The 24,317-nt window shown below is 39.3% G+C and overlaps 1 protein-coding gene across 2 annotated transcripts in view; it reads left to right on the forward strand.

Moving 5' to 3' along the window:
- Nucleotides 1-18,399, forward strand: part of efl1 (elongation factor like GTPase 1) — a 108,681-nt gene extending 90,282 nt beyond the window's left edge. For both annotated transcript variants that reach the window (XM_027161951.2, XM_027161958.2), the window contains exons 18-20: nucleotides 4,513-5,444; nucleotides 10,679-10,863; nucleotides 17,114-18,399. In XM_027161951.2, the coding sequence (XP_027017752.1) occupies nucleotides 4,513-5,444; nucleotides 10,679-10,863; nucleotides 17,114-17,302 (1,306 nt within the window). In that variant the 3' untranslated portion in view covers nucleotides 17,303-18,399. The remainder of the gene's footprint in view (nucleotides 1-4,512; nucleotides 5,445-10,678; nucleotides 10,864-17,113) is intronic.
- Nucleotides 18,400-24,317: the final 5,918 nt, after the last annotated feature.

Genomic DNA, 24,317 nt, shown 5'->3' on the forward strand with positions numbered 1-24,317 from the left:
GTGCATAAATTTTCTTCATGCAAAATGATAAGATCAAAGTGTTAACAGTTCATTAAAGCAAAATAAAGATTTTTTTTTCAAGCCCTAGTGTGATTTATATGCAAGTAGGAGCTCAATCTTTTGTAGAATCTTTGAGATAACGGGGAGGTATGATCAGATTTGTGTACGTAAGTAATGCTAAGGGAGAAGAATTTTGTGTTTAACAGTAGTTCAGTTGCTTCTGGTAATATTTCAGCCTGTATAATGAAGTGGTTATATTGTTATCTATTCTATTTAGATACCAGAGTGTATTTAGTTTGACACCATTTACCACATTTCAGTGATCTGTTCTAAAATGCATGTATAGCCATTTTACCATGGAGTTTACCGCGATTGATTTTTATTCAGTCACTTAATGGACTTGCTTAAGGTCAGAGGGCAAACCAAAACGAAGTCAATAAATATTGGAGCTTTTCAGTTAAGTTGCGATTATGCGGTTAACGGAGCAGTGAGGCGACGTGTATATTTTGACACAATTCAAAGGAAATAATGTAGTAATGAGAGATTATTTTACGCTGGGGAGGGAAGCTGTGATTTTTTAAATCTCTATACTCTTTGCCAAGGGTGTGGACCCTGGTTTATTATGAGTGATGCTTATTAAGTCTAATATAGCCACATACACTGCTTTCAGATCATCTTGTGGGTTACTAAAATGTATGTTTGAAGCATCTGATTATTTTTCTACTAAAATAAGGAAGGAAGTCTACAATTTCTTATAGACTTGTAGGCATGTTTATACTAAATTTTCACTACATAGATTTTTTTTTTTTTTATTTTGAGTTTAAATTCATATCCACATTTCTGGGCATTACCTCATTGTTGATGAGAGTGATGCTTCTTCTGTGGGCAATCGCATGATAATAGTGTATTTATCTGTTTCTTGGAAAGCTAGCCTCATTTATGTGACATTTATTAGGTTTAATACACATTTATGTTAGCTAAAGCACATTAAATCCTTGAGCAGCTAGCCTTTTATTTACAATACAAGCATGTTGTGTGGAATTAGGTCTGATAATTACAGTAGCAGTCCTTGTCCTCAAAGGGGTCGGCTGCATATCCGGTATTAGCTACGTTTAGAATCATTTTATTACTTTAACAAACTTTCTGTGATTTCTATTATTTTTGTTTAGCTTAGGGAACAGACTCGGTCTCAGTCTCAGTACTGTCGGACCTAATGCCTCAAGGCAGCTAGTTAGGTGGTCGATTTAGCTTTTTTCTGCTGTGTGACCCTGCATCTGATTAACAAGTCTCGTTCTAAGACTATAGGCTATTTTGCAAGAATCGAAAGTTGTCCCTTTTCGAGTAGAATACCGTTCTCGCACTAAACACCCAGACCTGCTCTCAAAGGTAGCCCAGTTATCTGTAAAGGCCAGCTTGTTTTGACAGCAACGCTTACACATACAACAACTCTGTGACCAAAACCTGCGGTAGATTCAGACTTTTTGACCTGACTGAATGCTGTTAATATGGTTCTCAACGTTACTGGCACGTAGGCTGTCAAAACGGCTGAAAACAAATGGTGGATGCAACACAGAGGCAGCAATAACAGCTTGAGGGCAATCCGGGTCATCACCAGGGTCAGCAGCAGCCATTGGTCAAGGGTTAAAGGTCTGCTGCTAAGAGTACTTGTCCATAAACATTAAGTGCTGCAGAGAGCATTATCAGGTTTTAAAAATAACCCTGACAGTCTTCTGTGTGGGAGCAGGTCATGTCGCCTGGCTTACAGCCACTAAAAACGAGGTCACCCCACTCCACCAGTCACAGGATGATGATGTCATATCCACACGTTCCCCAACAGTCCTAAGCAAATTGGGTCAACTGCCGCCGGTCTGACCCTATGGTTATCTATTGTTGTTGTTCGTTAGAACAGATGTCCATGGGTCCGATTCTTTGTTGTATTCCTTGTTAGCAGTTAAAGGAAAATATTGACAGGTTTTAAATGCATCTGTTTAGTCAAGGACATGTGTCCACTGCATAATTAAACTGCACTCATTTTCTAAAAGAATTTATCCAAGTGTGAAAGTTGAAAGTGATGAAAAATTGCTTTGGATAAAATGGATAATCACAGTGGTGCAGTGGGTAGGATTAAGGTGTGTTCTTTGGTTTTCTCCCACCTCACAAAATCATACCAGTAGGTGGATTGTCTAAAATAAATTTCCCCATACGTCTGAAGATATTTGTAAATGTGTGCTTGCATGTTTCCTTGTGATGAATTGGTTGCCAGTGCAGGGTGCGTTCCTTCCAGTGTTTCCATGATCCACTGCAACCATTGACCATGCTTTATATTCTGCCCTAACGTAGCTTCCTTAATGAACATGACATTATATGTTAATACTCAATTGTTTGAATATTTGTTCCATATGCCTCTAGAAATATGCTTCATTTTCCAAACTCAGAGCTAAACCTTCTTTTGTGACTCTGACATTGTTTTAATATTCATTTCCAGACTACATTTTTTTTTCTGATCATTCTTTCGGTTATACTGTACGGGATGTGGGACAGAATCCAGCACTAAGAATTTTGTCTTAAATCTTCTAAGTAGATTTCCTTTTTTAATCCAGGGAACAATATTTTAGTTACTAATCTGGATGGCTATTAATGATGCACACAATTAAGAACACAAAAGAAAGAAACACTTTGAAATGTTGAAAAAATTAAGTTTAAGGGATTTCTAGAAAGACTGCTCTGATAACCATTAATAAGCAGGAGAAAGCTGGAAAGAAATTGGCTGACTTGATAAAAAAAAATAATAATAATGAGAAGGGAAGACAAGCAGGCAAACAGACAATGAGAGAGAGAGAGAGAGAGAGAGACAGAGTAAAAAAAAAGCTACTGTGTGAAATGCTAACCCAGAGAGCTGTCAGCCGACTCGATGTGCTCCTCTTCACTCATTGGAAGTTTGAAGTAAACAGTCACTGCAGGATTATCAGCTCCCCAACCTGCTCAATGACTGTCTGCGTCTAACTGGATTATGGGACGTTTCCGGAGGAAAAAAATGCAATCGCAGTCAGCCTTCTGCTCCAGTTGACCAATTAGTAATCAGTCTGGCCAACTGCTCATGACATAACGCTCATGTTCCGTACCCTGCTAAGCCATATTCTGTGCCTGTGACCCAGGTCATTGCTATAGAATTTGTAGCAATCGAGTTATAAAATGGAGGACCAAAAGATGTTCACAGGCTTAGGATCAAACCGATGGGCAGAGATGAAGGAAATATAACACCACCAGCTTCATCATGTAGCCTTTCTTGATACCTTTATTCCTATCCGTTGCACAAATTTTGAATTTCTTTATTTAAATATTACAATATAATGTGCTTTAATTTTGTTTGTTTTATAAACATTGCAAAAAGTTGGCACCTCCCGGGTGAATCCAGGCACTTTTCCTGATTCACACCCAGTGCTCCAGATTCCCTACTATCCCCATCTGCATTTAATTTCAACGAATGAATGAATGAATGATCCTTAACCGTTCAGCTAATGCATGGAGTTTTCAGTGACCATATTGTGTAATCTTTCCAGATTATTCCACTTGTATACATATTACATCCATGTTTTCCAACTCAATGTTGCCATTGCTCAGCAGAATTATTTATTGTCGCAGCCATCGGGTGTTTGTGTTTGTGTATTTGTGTTTACCCAGAGAGCGTTGGAGATGAATAGATGCTGGAATATTTTAGAGTGCTCGTTGTAAATGAGCTTTTCAGACACCACCAGTGCTCGCAGAAAAGACAGAATGTAACTATTCCAGTTGGCCAGATCAGACTTCCAGTTTTCTTCAATTTAATTATTTTTATTGCATATTAATAGTGGCCTTTTTTTTTTTTTTTGCATTCTACATGGCTAATACAAGTCCTTTTTTCTTTCTTTCTTTCTTTTTTTTAGTCATCATTTTTTCTCTTAGTTATTCTCTGAATGGGTTTACACTTAATATATGTTCTGGGAGCATTACACCGAAGCGAGAAATTTGAAAATATGTAAAATGACACAGCTTGTCACTAGCTTGAAAGAAAGCTATATCTAGTTATAATGTTTATGTTTATTGAGAATATCAAGTGTTTATTTTTTTTGTCCTGAAGGTACAAAGTACAAATCAAATCCAAAATTGTGCTTAGGTGTGGAGAAAATGATACTGTGGAACTAGGTGTTCAGAACAATTTCCCATCAATTGTATATCTTTGTTCAGTTAGTGAGAGAAAGAGAAATTATTGTAGTATTGGAGTATTGTCTTGTTCCACATTCTATATTTGTAGAAAATACCAAAATATGATTCAGGGATATTAACGGATACTCTGGAAAAGAAATTCGAATATTAAGAATATTTTTAGAATATAAATATTTGAATTTGCAAACAGCTCTAAATGCAAACTAGGGAAGCTGAAGATACTGCGTCACTTATACCCACTTGCTTATTTATTTATTTCTTTTATTTCTTCTTCGTAATATGGTTAACCATTTAATATTTTCTGCACAGGTTTGCCAAAATTGAGATCAGCGTCTCTGCTCCCATCATCCCATTCCGTGAGACAGTGATTCGCCCGCCCAAAGTGGACATGGTGAACGAGGATCTTGGGCGGCAGCAGAAGATTGCAGTGATCCATCAAACCAAAGAGGAGCAAACCAAACTCCCAGAAAATATTCAGATAGATACAAGCGGCCTGGTGACCCTCACCACCCCCAACAAAATGGCCACTATAGGCGTTCGTGCTGTGCCTCTACCTGAGGAAGTGACCAGGCTGTTGGAGAAGAACGCAGAGCTCATCCGAACAATGGAACACTTCAACCTGCTGGCACGAGAGGGCAAAGCTTTAGAGATTAGGTCACAAACTCTGGAGGAAATCCGCGATTTAAAGGCAGAATTAGAAAAGCACCTTCAGGGACACAAGTGGAGAAACGCAGTAGAGAGGATCTGGGCATTTGGACCACGTCGCTACGGCCCCAACATTCTCCTGAACAGTGTTGAAGGATACCAAAGGCCATCAGTGTGGCAGTCTCTAAAATTAGACAAGGAGAAAAGCGAAGGTGTCATACTTAGAGATTTGGATAACAGCATTGTTAGTGGCTTCCAGCTAGCCACGCTGTCAGGCCCCATGTGTGAGGAGCCACTGATGGGGGTCTGCTTCTCCGTCGAGAGCTGGGACTTGAAAATCCCAACTCAGACTTTACAGAAGAACTCACAAGATGACTCTATTCATCACGAGAGTTTGGAGGCAAATAATAACGAGCTTGGAGAAGACAGAGAGGCACAGAGTAGACGTCGAGACACGGTCGACTGCTACGGGCCGTTTTCAGGTCAGCTCATTGCTTCCATAAAAGAGGCGTGCAGGTACGCTTTCCAGGCAAAACCACAGCGCCTCATGGCCGCCATGTACACCTGTGAGATTATGGCTACAGCTGAGGTCTTAGGTAAGCACCAGAACACACTACTGACTTGGAAGGAAACAACTTACATATCATTTACACAATTAATATGTGCTCTTCAGTGGCAGTGAATATTTTATAATGAGTTACCATGCTGGCTTTATGGTCTAATTCTTTAACAAACATATTGGTCTATTTTCACTTTTATTAATCGGCCTGTACCTTGTGTTACTCAAGCAAACCGCTTACAGTAGTGGGAAATAAGCTCATCATCTCAGTCGAAATAAGCTTCATCTCTGTCTAAAGACTTTGCTGCCGCAGTGCTTTAGTCTTTTGGCCTGTCCAGCTTTACCTCCATCACATCTGTACATTCTGCCCAAACAAATAAGATCCCAAGCTTTAGGGTTCATGCTAATATTGGTATCCTTGATCAGAGCAATTGGATGTGATGTTTCATTAAGTGACCTAGCTGAACTGGTTATCAATCACACCCCTAGCACCCAAAGTTTGCTGTCTCCACTACTTCTATGTTGGATTTCTTGTTAATAACATTGAACCCATTAAGTGAGAAAAGAAATTCGCTCTTTTCTTTTTAGGAGCTAACAGCAAAACCTGGCCTGTTATCCATTGTTTAAGAGTTTGAGATCACGGAAACTTTGCACATTGTAGCTGCCCTAGCTTTGACCCCCTGTGACATCAGCACGGCACACAAACCAGTAACGCCTCATGGGAATAATCAAATTACAGCATCAACCAGCAAATTAGCACCAGATTTTCTAAACACATCACAAATAGATCCGTATAAACATATTAAATGTGTAGCAGGGTGAATTTTTTTCCTTTAGGTTTTGGCAAACCATCTGTATAAATATACGGCGTGGTGAAAAATGACCTCCCGATTCACATTGCAACACGCACAACCATACAGGAGCTTCATCAGTGTGCATCATTAAACACAGTGAACAGAAATATGAAACATATTTCATGTAATATAGCGAACAGTGACTCATGAACGGGAGCAGACGAAAGGACAAATTCTCTTCAGTGCCATAAATAGACAGGTGTATATTAATAAAACTACACAACTGAAGCTCCTGTAGGACACCATGCAGACATTGACTTAACTTGACTTGAAGTGTATTTTGTTAAGGACGGAACATCATGTGTCCAGACGCTGACTGTTTTTTCAAAAACCACATCAAAAATGTAGGCTTTCACCACCAGCGCAGTTAAAGCGTTGATCTTGAGCAGCATTGCACATACTGTTTTTGAACTGGGTAACATCATCCATTTGTTGGAATGGTGTAACACTATTGTCCCAGCACATGTGCTTTTGATCTCGTGTTTGCTGTGCGTGAGGGATACATTGCAGCTTCATGTGGATTCATGGTCACAGAGGTGAAATGTCAAAAAGCAGGGCTTTTCATACGCACGTTTGTTTTCATACATACATACCTACATTTGTAGTTGAGGAAAGGAACTTTTCCTAAGCAACAGATTTTCCTTGATGATCATAGGGTCCTAGTGTTAGACAAAAAAGCACAACAGTTCTGATTAACCTGCATGCATAAAGTTGCAAAATTTAAGCTTTAATAAAATAAAATATAAAGAAGGTTAAACACACAGAACTATATATATTGTCTGACATTCAATATCTTTGATCTAGACCAAATCTGTGTTATTCATAATTATTCAATGGATGTGTCAGGGCTTAAATACCAAAAATAAATAAATAAATAAAACCATGATGAATATGCATAGACATCTGCTTTTACTTTAAGTGGTTAATACACTATGGAAAGTTGTTGCAATTGCTACTTTTTTTTTTTTTTTTTTTTTTGCTGTTGGGGAAAAAATAAATTGATGAAATAGTAAATTCTCTTTGTGCAAGGATTTTCATAAATGGTGCATGCACAGAAAACTGTCCTATAAGAAACTGCCTTTCAGGAACAACGTTGAAGTGTCAACGTCAGAGCAATCAAAGAAGAAATGATGTAAAATGTTCAAACTCTGGCAGCTTTTCACAAAAAAACAAGTATCATACTGATTTTCATAGCAGCAAATAGATAAAAGAATCCGACAGAGCTTGGTATTTTTCTGTTCAATACTGTACTAGTGTAGCACTTTCATAGTTGTACAGTCAAAACACCCTGGCAAAATTATATTTAGACATAATTTTGAGACAGCTAGTGATGTAATAGTTTTATTATTATAAAAGTGTATTAGAGAAGAAACTGCTTCATGTTCTGTTTAGTTTTAGGTGTAAAAAAGCAAAACAGATGTGGTGGGATTTTTGGGTAATGATTTTGTGTGTGTGTGTGTGTGTGTGTGTGTGTGTGTGTGTGTGTGTGTGTGTGTGTGTGCGTGTGTGTGTACATGTGTCTGGGTACGTGTGTGTGTGTACATGTGTGTACATGTGTGTACGTGTGTGTGTGTGTGTACGGTACGTGTGTGTGTGTGCGCGCGCGTGTGTGTGTGTGTACGTGTGTGTGTGTAAATGTGTGTGTGTGTGTGTGTGTGTGTGTGTACATGTGTGTACGTGTGTGTGTGTGTTTGTGTGTGTGTGTGTGCATGTGTGTACGTGTGTGTGTGTGTGTGTACATGTGTGTGTGTGTGTGTGTGTACGGTACGTGTGTGTGTGTGTGTGTGCGCGTGTGTGTGTGTGTGTGTATGTGTGTGTGTGTGTGTGTGTGTACATGTGTGTACGTGTGTGTGTGTACGGTACGTGTGTGTGTGTGTACGTGTGTGTGTGTGTACGTGTGTGTGTGTGTGTGTGTGTGTATACGTGTGTGTGTGTATGTGTGTGTGTGCATGTGTGTGTGCGGGCGTATGAGTGTGTGTGCGTGTGTGAGCCTGTGTATGAGTGTGTGTGCGTGTGTGAGCCTGTGTATGAGTGTGTGTGCGTGTGTGAGCCTGTGTATGAGTGTGTGTGCGTGTGTGAGCCTGTGTATGAGTGTGTGTGTGCGTGTGTGAGCCTGTGTATGAGTGTGTGTGCGTGTGTGAGCCTGTGTATGAGTGTGTGTGCGTGTGTGAGCCTGTGTATGAGTGTGTGTGCGTGTGTGAGCCTGTGTATGAGTGTGTGTGCGTGTGTGAGCCTGTGTATGAGTGTGTGTGCGTGTGTGAGCCTGTGTATGAGTGTGTGTGCGTGTGTGAGCCTGTGTATGAGTGTGTGTACCCACACATTACTGGGCAAAAGTCTTAAGCCACCTATTCTTTGAAGTAGATATTTTATTTCTTTTTATTTATAAATGTTTATTACAATACTGACTGCATTACTGAATCAGTCAAAATACTTATTCACGTACACGCGCACACACACACACACACACACACACACACATATATATTTATATGCATCTCCTCTAGCCACATAAAACCTTCTGCTTACTACACAGTTACCTGGACACCTGATGAATGAATGTAAAATTTGTTCACTTTATCACAAGATTAAATAAAAGGTTATATATTTTTTTCCTCTGTATATTTCATCCGTCCTCCCATGGTAGTTAATCAAAACATGTTTGTAAAATGTTTTTAAACCCCCACTGCTTATGCTAGGTCTTTGGGGGAGGAAATCGCATGTCACATACACACAGGAAACACTTCTCCCTGCTTCATAATTGGAAGCTGCTGTGGGGCAGGCGAGTTCAGGCGAGGTGATGTCATAGCACCAGGTCAATGAACAAAGCCAGGGTTTGTCTACTGCATGAAAAAAACAAGCTGTTTTGGCATCCTGCCCTGAGAAGAACTCTACCCTCAGAGTCACTTTAAACCCCAAAGGTGAAAGGTGACAGTAAGGATAATTACATGACATGAATTAATGATTAAAAAACTAAAAAATAAACAGTGCCTCATTGAAAATGTCTGTGTGAGATACATGACTCAGTCCCTGTGTTAGCAACATGGTCTCACACTCGGATTTGGACCGTTTATACTTTAAAGGCAGCTAAAGTTTTTGGCTATTGTCTGTGGTTTTGAGAACTTGAGCGTTGCACCTACGCCTGACTGGTGTAAATGTGTTGCAGAGGTGTGACTTAGTGCCTTCATGTTCATTGGTGTTTAAATCTTAAATCTCCGGTGATGGAATTCTGTACTCTGAGTAGAGTTATATAACAGATTCACTGTACGCTCGCTCTCCGGTTTTTCAATGTTTTTGCATCTTGTCAAAACTATAATCACCTATCTAACGGTACAGCGCTGGCTAGGCGTGTGCTGTATTGATTTTTTTTTTTTTTTCTCTTGCTTGTAATTTTCCATTTTAAATTTTCCCTCACGATAAATGACACAATCGTTTTGAAACGATGGCTTTAAAAATGGCAGGAAAAGAGCATTTCTATCATTTCAGGATTAAAGAGAGAAGGTAAGGTCCTGTGCAGTCCGGAGCTACGGCAGCAATCGCTAACCTTCAGCTGGATGGAGGATTAATAGGTGATTGTGCAGTAATGTGCAATAAACAGTAACCGAAATATAACTGCATTTTCAAATGAATCCTTTTCCAAATCTCCTGTCTAATGTCCACGTGGGTGAAACGTCCTTCCTGATGCTGCCTTTTTTTTGTGATCTGCAATGACTGGACAGGAGAAAGCAGTAGAATGTGGGTAAAGAATGATTGAATTGGTCTTTATTTAACTAATTATTTATTTAGTTGTTTTATTAAACATTTGACACTTCTGTTGTCCTGTTTAACGAAGGAAAGGAAGGACGCATTTTTTTAATTAGCACACCGTCTCTCAGATATAGAGTGATTCCGCTTGTATCGGCTGCTTCTCTCCGTGAGTTTGAGTGGTTTTCGTGTGATGATTTTCAGGCCACTTGCTTAGTCACTCGTGTTTCCGTCATGTCCTGATCCACAGGACTGTGGTGTTAGGGGTGTTAAGTGTCTGAATGATGTCTGAGTGCTCTCTCAGGCTCGGGATGAAGAGGTCAGCGGTCACCCGCCTATCTCTACTGTCTGTCAGCAGCTATTATTGTATAAGCTGAGCTCTGTTAACACACTCTGGTCTCCTGGGCTTCTTTGTAAAACACACAGCATCCAGCTCTTCCCCTCACACTTCCACCTATTCTTGTGCAGCTGTGTGTGTGTGTGTGTGTGTGTGTGTGTGTGTGTGTGTGTGTGTGTGTGTGTGTGTGTGTGTGTGAGAGAGAGAGAGAGAGAGAGAGAGAGAGAGTCTGCCCCATATATTATCAGCTTTCAGAAAATGATGACAATGACTCATTAAAGATTTGTGTATGTCTCACTGTGTGCATTCGTGTGTGTGTGTGTGTGTTTCCTTGGCTAGGGCGTGTGTATGGTGTCCTCTCCAAGCACGAAGGTCGTGTCCTCAATGAGGAGATGAAGGAGGGAACAGATGTGTTCATCATCAGAGCCGTACTGCCGGTGGCCGAGAGCTTTGGATTTGCCGATGAGATCCGCAAAAGGGCGAGCGGCCTGGCAAGCCCTCAACTGGTGTTCACTCACTGGGAGGTGAGAGAGAGAGCGAGAGAGAGAGAGGTGGGGGTGTTGGAGGAGGGGGTTAGAGAGACTGAAAGGAAATAATAGGGAAATGAAAAGTGAAAGAAGGAAATTAAACAAAAAATAGAAAATATGCAATGCTAAATAGGTAAAGTCAATCAAAACAGAACAAGTATAACAGAAGAAAGGACACAGGAAATAAGGAAAGAACAACAAAACTGACCAATTAAAATAAGCAGTCATGCAAAATAAATTAATGAATAAAATAAGCAGTAATGGAAGAGATAGATGGATGAATTGGATGGATGCCAAAGCCCAAGGTAAGAAAAGAGCCAATGGACAGTGATGTTTAAATAATGAACATGGGAAAGAAGGGGAACAAATGAGTAGAAGGTTAATCATTTTAATAACACACACGCTGAGAAGCAGACTTTAATTCTGTGTTTAACAAAACTTGTATTTTGTGCAGACAAAATGTGTTTTCAGAGAGAGAGATATTGTGTTTGTGGGTGGAGTGTGTGGGTGGGTGTGTGGGTGGTTGAAGGGGGTGTTATTGAGTTCCTCTTACAGGTAAATTACTGATGATGTCATGCTTTCTTTGTTTCTACCGGATTGTCTGGCTCACTGTTGAATTGTGCAAGCTCCACAAATTAGGAGGTCTTCCTTACACACGCACTCGCGCACACACACACACACAAACAAACACACACACACACAAACACACACACACACACACACAAACACACACACACACACACACACACACACACACAAAATACAGGTCTATTTGTAGAAAACCCACATGAAATTTCCCCACAACTGCAGACAATGTCAAAACACTACTTTACAAATGTTACATGACTTGGCTAATATTGTGATGGCTGTCTTTTTTTTTTTTACGTCATTCTCACCTGAGTTTCTATTCTTGGGAATATTTAACACACACACATCACTGCTAATGCATAACACACATGCTATATGTTAACTGGCAAACCAAGCTAGTTATCTAGGATCCCCCCCAAAGTCACATCACACCAGGAAAGCCTGGGTTTTGGAAGAGCCTCAGTTTTGTTTTGGCTTTAAATCTGATTTTTTATACACACACACACACACACACACACACAGTTAATCCTTTTTTTTTGTTTTGTTGAGAAACCACATCAGCTCCTGGGACACACTGTATATCAGAGGATTCTGATGTTGGCGTGTGTTTTGTTTGTCCAAATTGCAGTATTTATGGTAATTGTAACTCTTCATCAGTAATCATGTGTGTAAACTTCATCTAGATGAAAGGGTTGCTATTGAGAAAAATATTTGTCATAAACAGCCATCAACCTCACATCTGTAGAGTTTATCGAGAACATCTGTACAAGATCTGACGATGTGGGAGAAATACTGATACAAAGTTGGAGTGTGTGTGTGTGTGTGTGTGTGTGTGTGTGTGTGTGTGTGTGTGTGTGTGTGTGTGTGTGTGTGTGTGTGTGTGTGTGTGTGTGTGTGTGTGTGTGTTATTATCACTAAGAGTTTTATAAATCAAACCACTTTTCATTCTTCTTTTCATCTCTCTCTCTCTGTCCCTGTTTCTCTCACCCTCTCTCTCTCTGTCCCTGTCTCTGTCCTTCTCTCTCTCTCTCTCTCCCTTATTCATCATATTATTGATCACGAGTTGTAAATCTATTATCAGTGACAAACAACAGACTACTGATGTGTAAAATCTTCCACCAGTGTGATTTGCTCCTAGTTCTAAACAAGTCTTTCTCTGCATTGTCATTAGTCCTGAATTAGCTCCACATTCTGAAGGAAGTTCGGCACAAGCATTTTACAGGCAGCTAAATCCAACTATATCATACTGTAGCAGATTCAGTGTTGTCTTCAAATATCGAATTGGAAATCGCTTTCTAACAAAGATTATTTGCAAGAATTGTCACACTGGTTGCCAGCAATGCACACATTTGGCTGCTCATAGAATTATTCAATTTCTGCAGTACGTATGGAATTGATTAACTCTTGCTGTCATGTCATGGTGAGGTTTTAGGCACAGGCTCAGTCAGGTTGTGTGTGTGTGTGTGTGTGTGTGTGTGTGTGTGTGTGTGTGTGTGTGTGTGTGTGTGTGTGTGTGTGTGTGTGTGTGTGTGTGTGTGTGTGTGTGTGTGTGTGCGCGCGCAATCAAATGGTAGGGGCTGACATTAGCAGAGACAGGTGTCATAACCAGAGCTTGTGTGTGTCTCTGTATGGCTCATCCTGCTGTGTTGTGAGGCCATTAGGCACATATGCCACAGTCTCAGTCTAACTGCCAAGTGTCTTCTGCCCCTGGCGTGAGGCCGAACACACACACAAACACAGACACACATCGGACTCGTAGCCATAGGCGTAGCTTGAGCAGTCTAGGTCACCTAATCTAATTATGTACACGGTATCAGTGCTGGAGGTTGTCTGTGTGCGTTTGAGACTGTGTGCGTTTGTGTGTGTGTGCATGCCAGATGAGATGCTGTTAGTGTAGCTCTATCCTGACACTAGACTGTTATGTGACCATGACACACAATTGGTGTCACTCAGTGTAAACCCTATTTGTCTGTCTCTCTCTCTCTCACACACACACACACACACACACACACACACACACACACACACAGAGCACGGCACTGTCACAGTCTGAGGGTTCATTAAATCTTCTCTTTGGTTTGACTCTTATTCCTTATCCATCGTCAATTATTCTGTAATTATTAGGATATGAACAGCCATAATGAGAACATAGATGACTCTTTAGTCAACTCCAGTGTGCACACTGACTCAGTCACAAAGCACACAAGTTTTATGAGGAAGAAAAGATTTCTCTACTTATCTGAGCTTGGAATAAATGTACAGGGTTTTTCGGCTGTATTTGTTTGCAACAGGGCTTGTGTGTCTGTGTGCGTCGGTGTGTGTTTGTGCGCATGTGTCTGTGTGTGTTTGTGCGCATGTGTCTGTGTGTGTTTGTGAGCATGTGTCTGTGTGTGTTTGTGCGCATGTGTCTGTGTGTGTTTGTGAGCATGTGTCTGTGTGTGTTTGTGAGCATGTGTCTGTGTGTGTTTGTGAGCATGTGTCTGTGTGTGTTTGTGCGCATGTGTCTGTGTGTGTTTGTGCGCATGTGTCTGTGTGTGTTTGTGAGCATGTGTCTGTGTGTGTTTGTGCGTGTGTCTGTCTGTGTGTGTTTGTGCGTGTGTGTGTACGGAGTTCCACAGTTGATCAACTCATTCTTCTGCTCAAAATATGAGCCAAATATAATAATAGTTTCCTCTACAATCTATGCTACAATCAGTTAATTGGACTTAAGTGAAATATTTTCTTTTGTAAATTCAAATATACAAAAATATCTGCTCAGATGCACAGACAAGGTCAGAGGAAACCTGTATGATATGTGCATGCATGCTGATGTTTCCCCAGTTCTTTTATTTGTTTGTTTTTTTGTTTTAAATTAAACAGTTTATCCCAGAGAAAAGGCAACTTTTGGTAATCTTTGTTGTTTCTGCTACCTGAAATTAGGTAGTTTTTAGCTGCTGCAGTATTTTTATTAGCCAAAGCCTCCAAAGAACAAAATGGGGTAAAGAAAATTTTGAACTTTTGAAAAACTTTGAACATTGTGTAAAATCTAAATGTGTCACTTTTAACTGGGTAAAAATCGCTCTCGTTTTTGTTTAAATGTAAACCACAATAACCAAATCATTAATATATATATATATATTTTTGTTTGTTTCTATTTTCATTATAAAATGTATGTGGATTAGACTGGGTGCCAGTTTATTTGGGTTAAACAGAACAGAACAGCATTTAATAAAGTGGAATTGAATACAACAGAATAGAATGAAACTAAATAGAGTACACTGAAATATAATGCAATTGCATCAAATGAATAGGAGTGGAATAAGACTGTTTATTAGACTACTAATAAGACTACTATAATTGGAACGAGCAGAGTTGAGTAGAATAAACTGGACAGAAGAGAATGGAATGGAATAAAATGGAATGGAGTAGATTAGAATAGACTGGAATGGGATATAAAAATGGAATGGAGTCAAATGTAAGAGGATACATTTTTTTAGAATAGATAGGCATGAACTGAAATGGTGTAGGATGGAAAGGGAAAGCATGGAAAGGAATGTGGTCATAGAACTAGATGGGAATGAGTTCAGATGGTGTGTTAGTGTGATGGAGAGGATGGATGAAATGGAGAACAGCAGAATGGGAAAGGAATGATAGCAGAAATGATGGCATGGACTGAGCTCTCATAGATACGAATGAATTAAAACTAAATGGAACGATAGAGACAGACAGAAAAATAGAGGCTAATAGAGAAACAGAAAGAGATGTACAGGACTGAAAAACCATTCAGTTAGGTCATGGATATTCACCACACACACACACACACACACACACACACACACATACTTCTCATCCTCGCTGTTCTCCAGAGAGACTGGGTGGCAGATGCTGGCGTTTGTGGTTGAGGGCGTAAATGGGGCCGGTGGTGCCATCTGTGCTGCAGTAAAAGAGCTCCCAGAACCAGGTGTGTGTGTCTGTGTGTGTCTGCATGTGTGTATCAAGGCCTCTGCTGGACTCGTACAGTAATTTTACCTCCTGTCTGTTTTTAGAGCATGAGGTCATTATCTCTCTGTGAGTGTGTGTGAGTGGGTGTGTATGTAGTGTGTGGTGTGGTGTGTGTGTGTGTGCGTGCACACGTGCATGTGTATACGTGCATGTGCACATGTGATGCTCTACATAATGAGCATTCTGTCAGACTGTCTGACAATAGAAACAATAGAGAGGCTTAAACTGAATAATAAATAGACACTTACATTATGAAATCATGTTAAAGCATCTTGTGTTTCCAAAACAGTAGAGACAGTAAAGTTTTAAAAACTGTTTTTTTTTTGTTTGTTTGTTTTTTGTTTTTTAATTTAAATGCTTTATACTGAAGTGTAATTTCACTTCTGCTCCTTTATAGAAAACTGTTCAGCTTTTTCTTGTTTTAATAATGAATTAAACCTATCAGTGGCATTTATGATATTTCACAATATATAGACAGATTATAATTTTTTTTTTCTATTCGGTTATATTGATATTTATGAATCTACCTTCACAGACATTTTATTCATACTGCCAAACTGCTGTAATTACCTTCATTTCCCCATGAAGGATTAATAAAGTAGGATGAGCTGAACACTAAGGCAACAATATAAACAATAAGGAATATGACTCCAAGGAGCGTGCTATTATAGGAATATAATCAACCCTAAAGTGAATTATTTCCTAATTACAGCATGTGCTGAATTGTAATAGTCCTCTAACCACAGCAATTTGCTAGTGATAACATTTTTAGAAATGAATTACTGAATAACACATCATACTTTTTATTCATTAAACATTATGGAACATCCACTAAACAGGCTGGATGGAACTCTGAAGTCTTCTTCAAGAAAATGATACATAAATATCTCTTCATAGAAAATCTCACCTTATCATTCATTTTCTACCGCTTATCCAAACTACCTCGGGTCACGGGGAACCTGTGCCTATCTCAGGTGTCATCGGGTATCAAGGCAGGATACACCCTGGACGGAGTGCCAACCCATCACAGGGCACACACACACTCTCATTCAATCACACACTACGGACAATTTTCCAGAGATGCCAATCAACCTAACATGCATGTCTTTGGACTGGGGGAGGAAACCGGAGTACCCAGAGGAAACCCCCGAGGCACGGGGAGAACATGCAAACTCCACAAACACGAGGCGGGAATCGAACCCCGACCCTGGAGGTGTGAGGCGAACGTGCTAACTACTAAGCCACCGTGTCCCCCTCTCACCTTATCGTCTAGTGGAAATTTTTTTTTTATGTTGATTTTTTTTTTATGTTGATTTTTTTTTACGTTTATGTTGATTGTCCAGCATATATGTTCTGGTAAATGAGCTGTTACTACAGAATTGATAATATGTTAGGGTTAGGGTTATTAAAACAAGTTTATTAATGCAAAAACAACTGAACAATCAGAATCAAGCACTCAACAGTGGTGTACTGAATTGGAAAGATGGATGGAATGAAAGAAGGTTGGATGAAAGGCAGGAAGGAAGGAATTTATTGATCCACAATGATTTGAAATGTTCAAAATCCAAAATCAAATTTTTTGAACTGATAAAACACAAATAATGTTGAAGGATGACGATCTTATATTTTAGTGTTTTTAGTAAAGAAATGTTCTCAACATGTCTCGTGTGTTCCTCAGGTCATCTCCAGCGATCCGTTCTGGGTGCCAACTACTGAAGAAGAATATCTCCACTTTGGAGAGAAGGCAGATTCGGCCAATCAGGCACTGAAGTACATGAATGCTGTTCGGAAGCGCAAAGGGCTTTATGTGGAGGAGAAGATCGTCGAACACGCTGAGAAACAGCGGACTCTCGGCAAGAATAAATGAACTCTTTGACACACAAAATGAGTTCCCTGGTTTTGAAAATTGTATTTTTTTTTTTTTGCTGAATGGCTGTTTAAAGTCCAATAATTGTACTGAGTTCCATATAGATTGTTTATTAGCTGCTTTATTACAACAAAACTACAGTGTACATTATATACACATGTATATGAACAGCTGTCTGGATTATTACATCCATACAATTCTGGTATAATTGGTCTGGATATCTGTATATTCAGTATTCTTTAAACAAAAGTTTAAAAAAATCTGAAAACCACTGGGGACTAAAATCAAATACCACATTATACTACAATATTTCACAATATTTCCAAATACAGTTCTAAAATGTTGACTTGACATGACAATTCCATTTGCTGTGTACTTAATGAAGACTTAAATACACGACCGTAGTTGCAAAAATGCAAAACTTACTGACCAAAGTGAACTCAGCATAATGTTTGTCTGAACAGCATGAGACTTTTATTTTGACAAATTTCTTGACTGGTCTGAAGTTTTAGAATTCTGTATTAAACAGCCTTCGATCTAACATCTGGTGAGCCATCCTTGCCAAACAATTCGTTTTCACTTGAGATTTTCTTAAAGATATAGTTTGGTGAAAAATTAACTGTACTCCTTTCTCCATTACCTCAAATGAAGTCAGTCGGCCAAGACGTCCATTTACTGAGACTTGCATTACTTGACAGCTACATTATCCTCCCAGCTCCAGTGCAGAACTAAAAAAGGAAACCTTAGACATGTAACGCAACTTGACTGATCAACTATATTTGCAGTAAATGGAACATTGTGTAAAATTAGATTTTTTTTTCTTCACTGAACCATTGCTTTAAATTAGCACAGTTCTGGAGCTGCATTTCATCCGAGTTTCAACAATGTGTGAAAAGCTCCCTAATGCCAAAGACAATTGGATAATTGACTAGACTAGCCTTCTCCTAGCGTTCCCCGATGGATTTCATCATGCAGGCTATTAAGACCTTAAATTAAGTTGTGGGAAAGGAAAAAGAAACAAGTACAGTGAATTTCAGGGATTAGAAGCATTGAATTATTTGTGGAACAAAGACCATTATTAAATGAATTACAAGCTCGCCCTTGTGTATTTTTCTTCCCCCATTAAACACTAGAACCACAAAACACAATCATATAAGCGTAGTTCAATGGTCTGATCGAAATCTTAATTACATGTTGTCTATGGAGGAAATTGCAGCATTGTCAAGCTTCTTATTTACGTACTTTACATGACTAGTATGTTCTAACTAGACAGATCATCTTAGGATCATCTTTAGAGAATCAGTGCAAGTGTTTAGTCTACCAATTCAAAACATTTGCAACACTTTTCCACTAGATTTTGGAGCATGACTTTGGTGATTTCTTTTCATTCGACCTCAGAAGCAGTACTTTGGGTTCTGTAGTTCCAATGGAAGGAAATCTTCAGCAGACAAAACCCATGTAGGGCTGAAAGTCAGATGCCCGCAAACTTGACCAAAAAAAAAAAAAAAACAGTAGGAACTATATCTGGGGGAAAGAAGCAAGTAAAAGTGCAAAATTGACCAAGTTGTTTATAAGGTATCTCTACTAGCGTTACTGCTCTTAGCCAGGGTAAATTCTGGGTTTAGTTACAAGACACAGTTACAGAAATACACCTTGTTCTTCAGTCATCCAAGACTTAAATTTTTTCTGCTGATGCCAAACAGTTTTAACTACACAATTAAACACATCTTTAGATAGTATTCATTTAGAATAGCTTATTTAAATGAATTCTATTGTTATTTTCCCTGTTCTAGCCATGTGTATAGCTGAGACATAGACATGGCTTTAAAAAAAAAATAATAATAATCTTTTTCATGCACACTGCTGTCTTCACTCTCATTGATAGTCACTAATCCAAGTCATTCCTTATTGACATAAAGTAAAACATTTTTGACTGTTGTGTTGTTGGACCCGCCCACATCTAGTCACCAATGGTAACTGTCGCTCAAGTCACCAACTCTACTTCTCAGCTCACTAGCAGATAATATTGCTTAGCCAATAATATTAGTTAATTATATGGTGTATTATCGAGGCTTGTTGTTAACAACAGTTGGTGAGCTAACATTAGTTAACACTAAAGTCAGGTTCAAGTGTGTTAAAAATAAACCCAAGCAGTAATTCATAGTAGTTATGTGGTCATTGCACAACTATATCTGTATTTCAAATGAGCTTAGTCACACAAAGGCAAACTTTTATTTAAGGAAACAGAGCTGTCTTGCCTCCAGCCTGAGGCTTCACATCATCACTGTGCAGTGCTACAAATCTCCTGCTACTGTGTGCTAGGATTAAAGAAGATTTGACAGGTTTGTTGTTATTTGATTAAAAATCAGAATAATTTAGCAGTTCCTGAGTAAGTGTGTTGATCTTTATCTTCCCTGATGGAAAGCCATCTCAGTGTTTTGTTTTACTCTACATTCAGTGCGCCGCTTCAGCAGAGAAAACCGATCCTCGATCGTCCGTACTGAGCCTGCTGAGTAACACACAGAGGTACTCCACTGACCTCCATGATGCATTCGACTAATGGAGCTAATTTAGCAGAGCAGAGGGCTTTAGACAAATCCATCAGATAAAACGCTGGTGCTTCATCTGATAACACTGTGAACTCGTGCCGATCAGGGAGGTTCCTCTCCGTGCTTTAACATGCATTAAACTCATAATCTCATTAGCGAGAGTAAGACGTTTGTCATTGTGCTGTTTAAAGGAGACTTCTCGAACTGATTGGTTGCAGAGCAGAGTTTATTTTTATGCATTAAGCAGCTTTCTCCACAGACAGCCATCTGAGAGTTGTCAGTAATTAAATAATACCTGCCGGGCCACTAACGAGATGAAGAAGGGCCTGTTTATTTAAACGCTGCTTTGGTTTAGATTGAGCGAATGCCATAACAGTAAATTTGAGTACACAGCAGTAATGGCTGCAGTGCACTTGTGTCTTAATAGCTACTTCAGAAAATAAATAAATACAACGTAGAGCATATTCAGTTCTTCCCGACATATTGGAACAGCAAGGCCAGTTCTTCTGTTATATACACTGAAGACATTTGGATTTGAGATCAAATGACTATGAGAAATAGCTGAGATTCATATTTTATTAGTGCATCCACAATCAAATACAGTACAAGATACAGTGAAATTCTTTTTACAACTGTGGAATAAAAATAGAGTGAAATGAAAAAGGAATAGAAGATTCAAAAGAGAATTTAAAAAATAAAGAAAATGGAATGAGCTGTAGAGAACAGAGAAAAAATAAATATGTAAATATTTTTTCTATTTATTATATGGCAAATGACAATGTTTTTTAAAAAAAAAAAAAAAAATCCATGTGAATACAATACAATGACCGATGATATGAATAAATAAGGTGATAAAAATATAAAGAGTCCAGCTGAGGTTGCTTTCATTTCCTGGTATTTACATGAGAACATTTATATAATAACTTTTTTTTTTTTTTTTTTTTTTTTTTTTTTTTGCTGAGCAAAAGTATAGGACCGGAAAGTTCGGTAGTCTTAAAAGGAGATCATATGTAATATTTGGTTGCATAAGTTGTGTGATTTTTTTTTTTTTTTTTTTTTTTTTTTTATGCTGCTCTTGAGATCTCTATGAGCTCAGATATTCGAGAGATGCAAGATTTTGTAACGTAGATGGTTATATACACTGTACAGCTTGTAGTGAAATCAAAACTTAGCCACTCCTCATTAGACTGTGTGTAAATACACTAAATTTAAGAACAAAGTTATAAAAAAAATTACTAAGATGTACAGTTATGTTACATTACACGTTATGTGTACTTAATTCTTTACAGCGCAGTGACATTCTTATCTTCACATAACTTGTTAGGAGGCTGGGGACAGAGCACAGCATGAGACATGAGACGACAGAAAAATTGAAGGTGCTGAGGCTTAAACCACTGAGCCACCACTGGTCATGCATGGGGAAGAGGACAGAGGTTGCTTTTCTCTAAATGTGTTGAGCATCAGCTCAAAAACATAGATAGATACATTCCACTGTGAAACAGAAGTTCAATATGTTCTATTTGTAATCAGATACTGACTTCTAAAATAGCCGCAAAGCGCCATTACATCATCACCATACTGAAGAACAGGAAGATTTCAAAATATATGAACTAACCTAATCAAAAGCACACTATTTAATCAAATAAAATAAAAGTCACTGAATTAATCGGCGATTCTACGAGCAGTAAAATTGAACAATGAACATGAACAAAATGCAGGAAGGTCTCAGGTGATGAGACAGAGAATGATGTGGACGATGCTGGAAATCAAAGTGAGACTTTATTCTTGGTCTTATTATAATTTTATTTTCCACAAGTATATTAGGTTAGGGATATACAGATAGCCATAGGGAGTTAGAATGCAACCCTTAGCACTTACCTGTGATTGATACACATGCAAAAGAAAAACATATTGCTGTTTTTTCTTATTTTTTTTCCAGAAATATATACAGTACAAAAAATAGAAATAAAAAAAAATTATCTGAGCATGTGAAGGGTTTTTAATGCAGCATTTGTACATGTGTCCTTAGTAGGCATGTGCCAGTAATCAGTTACAGTATATACCCGGGTTAAAATACACAATAACGCTATTGTTCACACAGGGGCGAGCGGAGAAATCCGAGGTTCCCTGAGAGAAGCTCAGTTTTCCCCTGTGTGCGGAAATAATATCACTGTCACTTAACTTTCTGGATGGAAATGCAAAGCAGGAACCCATTCAGGATGTGTGTAGCTGTGAGACAGCACACTGGCTAAGCCATACCGTTCTTCATAATTATCAATATACTTTTTTAAATTGTCCTGAAAATGTCAAAGGAAACAAAAACAAAACCAAAAAAGCTTAAGAATCATGGTGATATAATCTAATCACCTGCGCAGTGCTCAGTGAAGCAGGGTCAGTACTGATCCCACAGCTCTGAGACAGCAGGAGAAAAGGCACTCCCTACACTGATCTCTATCTGCTCTGACACAAAGGGAGCAAGCAATAAGATAGCAATTGAAGGAGCTGAGAGAGGGAGGAGGAGGAGGAGGATGGGAAGGCCTTCATCGCACACTTAGTCATTGTGTGTAATTTGATGAGCTAGCACAAAGCACACTAAGCCCATTAGCTGAAAGGGAGGGGTGTGCACGCTGATTGATAACGCACCATTATTAGGATCGATGGGGGACCAGGTGGACACCAGAAGGACAGAGGAACTCGAGCTGCACAAAGGCCTAATGAGGCCAGCGCAGTTCAAGTTTACTCACAGCTAAAACGTCTAGTTCATCAGCACCGTTATGAGCTGTGTCTGCCTTCTGCTTGTGTAAAGAGAGCCAAATGAAGAGAGCCACTAACACATGAAACTCAAAGAGCGTTCGCTTGCTTGTCATTTACTGCTACTTATTTGCCAGTGCTAGTTATATCTGTGTAAGCAATGCTGTTAATTGTGTATAAATTACTAAATAATCACACAAATGACTGAGATATATTTGAATAAACAGTGATATTAAGGTAGAAATAGCACTGGCTTTAAAATAAAAAAAAATACTCTGCACACATACACACACTCAATTCCCCTCACACAGATTTCATCACTCTTCACTGTATCCTGTAAGCCACACCAGCAAGAGATAGTGTCTTTGTGTGTGTGTGTGTGTGTGTGTGTGTGTGTGTGTGTGTGTGTGTGTGTGTGTGTGTGTGTGTGTGTGTGTGTGTGTGTGTGTGTGTGTGTGTGTGTGGGTATGTATGAGCTGGTAAAAGCTCTGGGAAATCCATGATCTTATGAGCACTTGACAACAGCAGGCAATCTGCATGCACAGACACATATAGAGAGCAGCTCTCCTGGCCATGAGGTCATCTCTTTCCGCTGTAACAGTAACACTGAGCAAGGCTAACGCTAACAGCTACTGTGTGTTTGATCACAGAGAGAGAGAGAGAGAGAGAGAGAGAGAGAGAGAGAGAGAGAGAGAGAGAGAGAGAGAGAGAGAGAGAGAGAGAGAGAGAGATGGGGGGGGGTGCAGGAAAGAAGGAGTAGCCGAAACAAAGCCAGGTAAAATGAGTGGGAGAAGAGAGGATGGAGAGAAAGACAGAAACAGATGGGGAAAAGAGAACCTGAGTGATAGAGGGAGAGAAGGGGAAAAGGAAGAAATACTGGGAAATGATAAATAATGAGAGGGGGATGAAAAACAGCAGAAATGAAAGAAGAGTGAAGAACAGGGGTAATGGAGTAGGAAAGGGGGAAATTAAGGTTGAGAGATAATAGTAGACAAGCAGAGATAAGAAACCTAAGAGGAGGAAAAGATAATCAGATGGAGAGAAAAAAGATGGAGGGAGTGGCAAAGGGCAATCTGGAAAGGAAGGACAAAATAATAGAGATATGAAGCAGAGAAGTGGGAGGGAAGATTTTATGGAGTGAATTACATCACTGATTTACAGTGAGTGTGTATGTGTGTGTGTGTGTGTGTGTGTGTGTGTGTGTGTGTGTGTGTGTGTGTGTGTGTGTGTGTGTGTGTGTGTGTGTGTGTGTGTGTGTGAGAGAGAGAAAGAGAATTCTGAGCTTTTCCAGATATATTAAGTCAGAGTTTCCTGATCAGTGATGAACACGCACACATTTGTGTTACTATCCTTGTGAGGATGAGAGGATTTACATCAAGGTATGAAAATATAACCCCCCCCCCCCCAACACACACACACCATGGCCACAAAGCTTGTGCTGTGTGTCTGAGCTTTAACAGCATATCCTCAGTTAAAAGAATCTCTGAGAGCTCATTAGTCGAACTGATCGTAAACAGAAAGTGGATTAAACTCAACACTGCTTGTATGCTGACTCTGATTAAACCCGCCGTGACACAGTGAAGAGTTTCTTAACACATTTCCAACGATAGCAGGCTTTTATTTCTGATAATACAGGCACTCGGGAGGCAAGACGGCAATAGTGAAAAGACAGATGATGAGAGAGGATGAGAGGATGAGAGCTCGTTCTCGTCTGC

This window comes from Tachysurus fulvidraco, chromosome 2, assembly GCF_022655615.1.
Source record: "Tachysurus fulvidraco isolate hzauxx_2018 chromosome 2, HZAU_PFXX_2.0, whole genome shotgun sequence".
Lineage (NCBI taxonomy): Eukaryota > Metazoa > Chordata > Actinopteri > Siluriformes > Bagridae > Tachysurus > Tachysurus fulvidraco.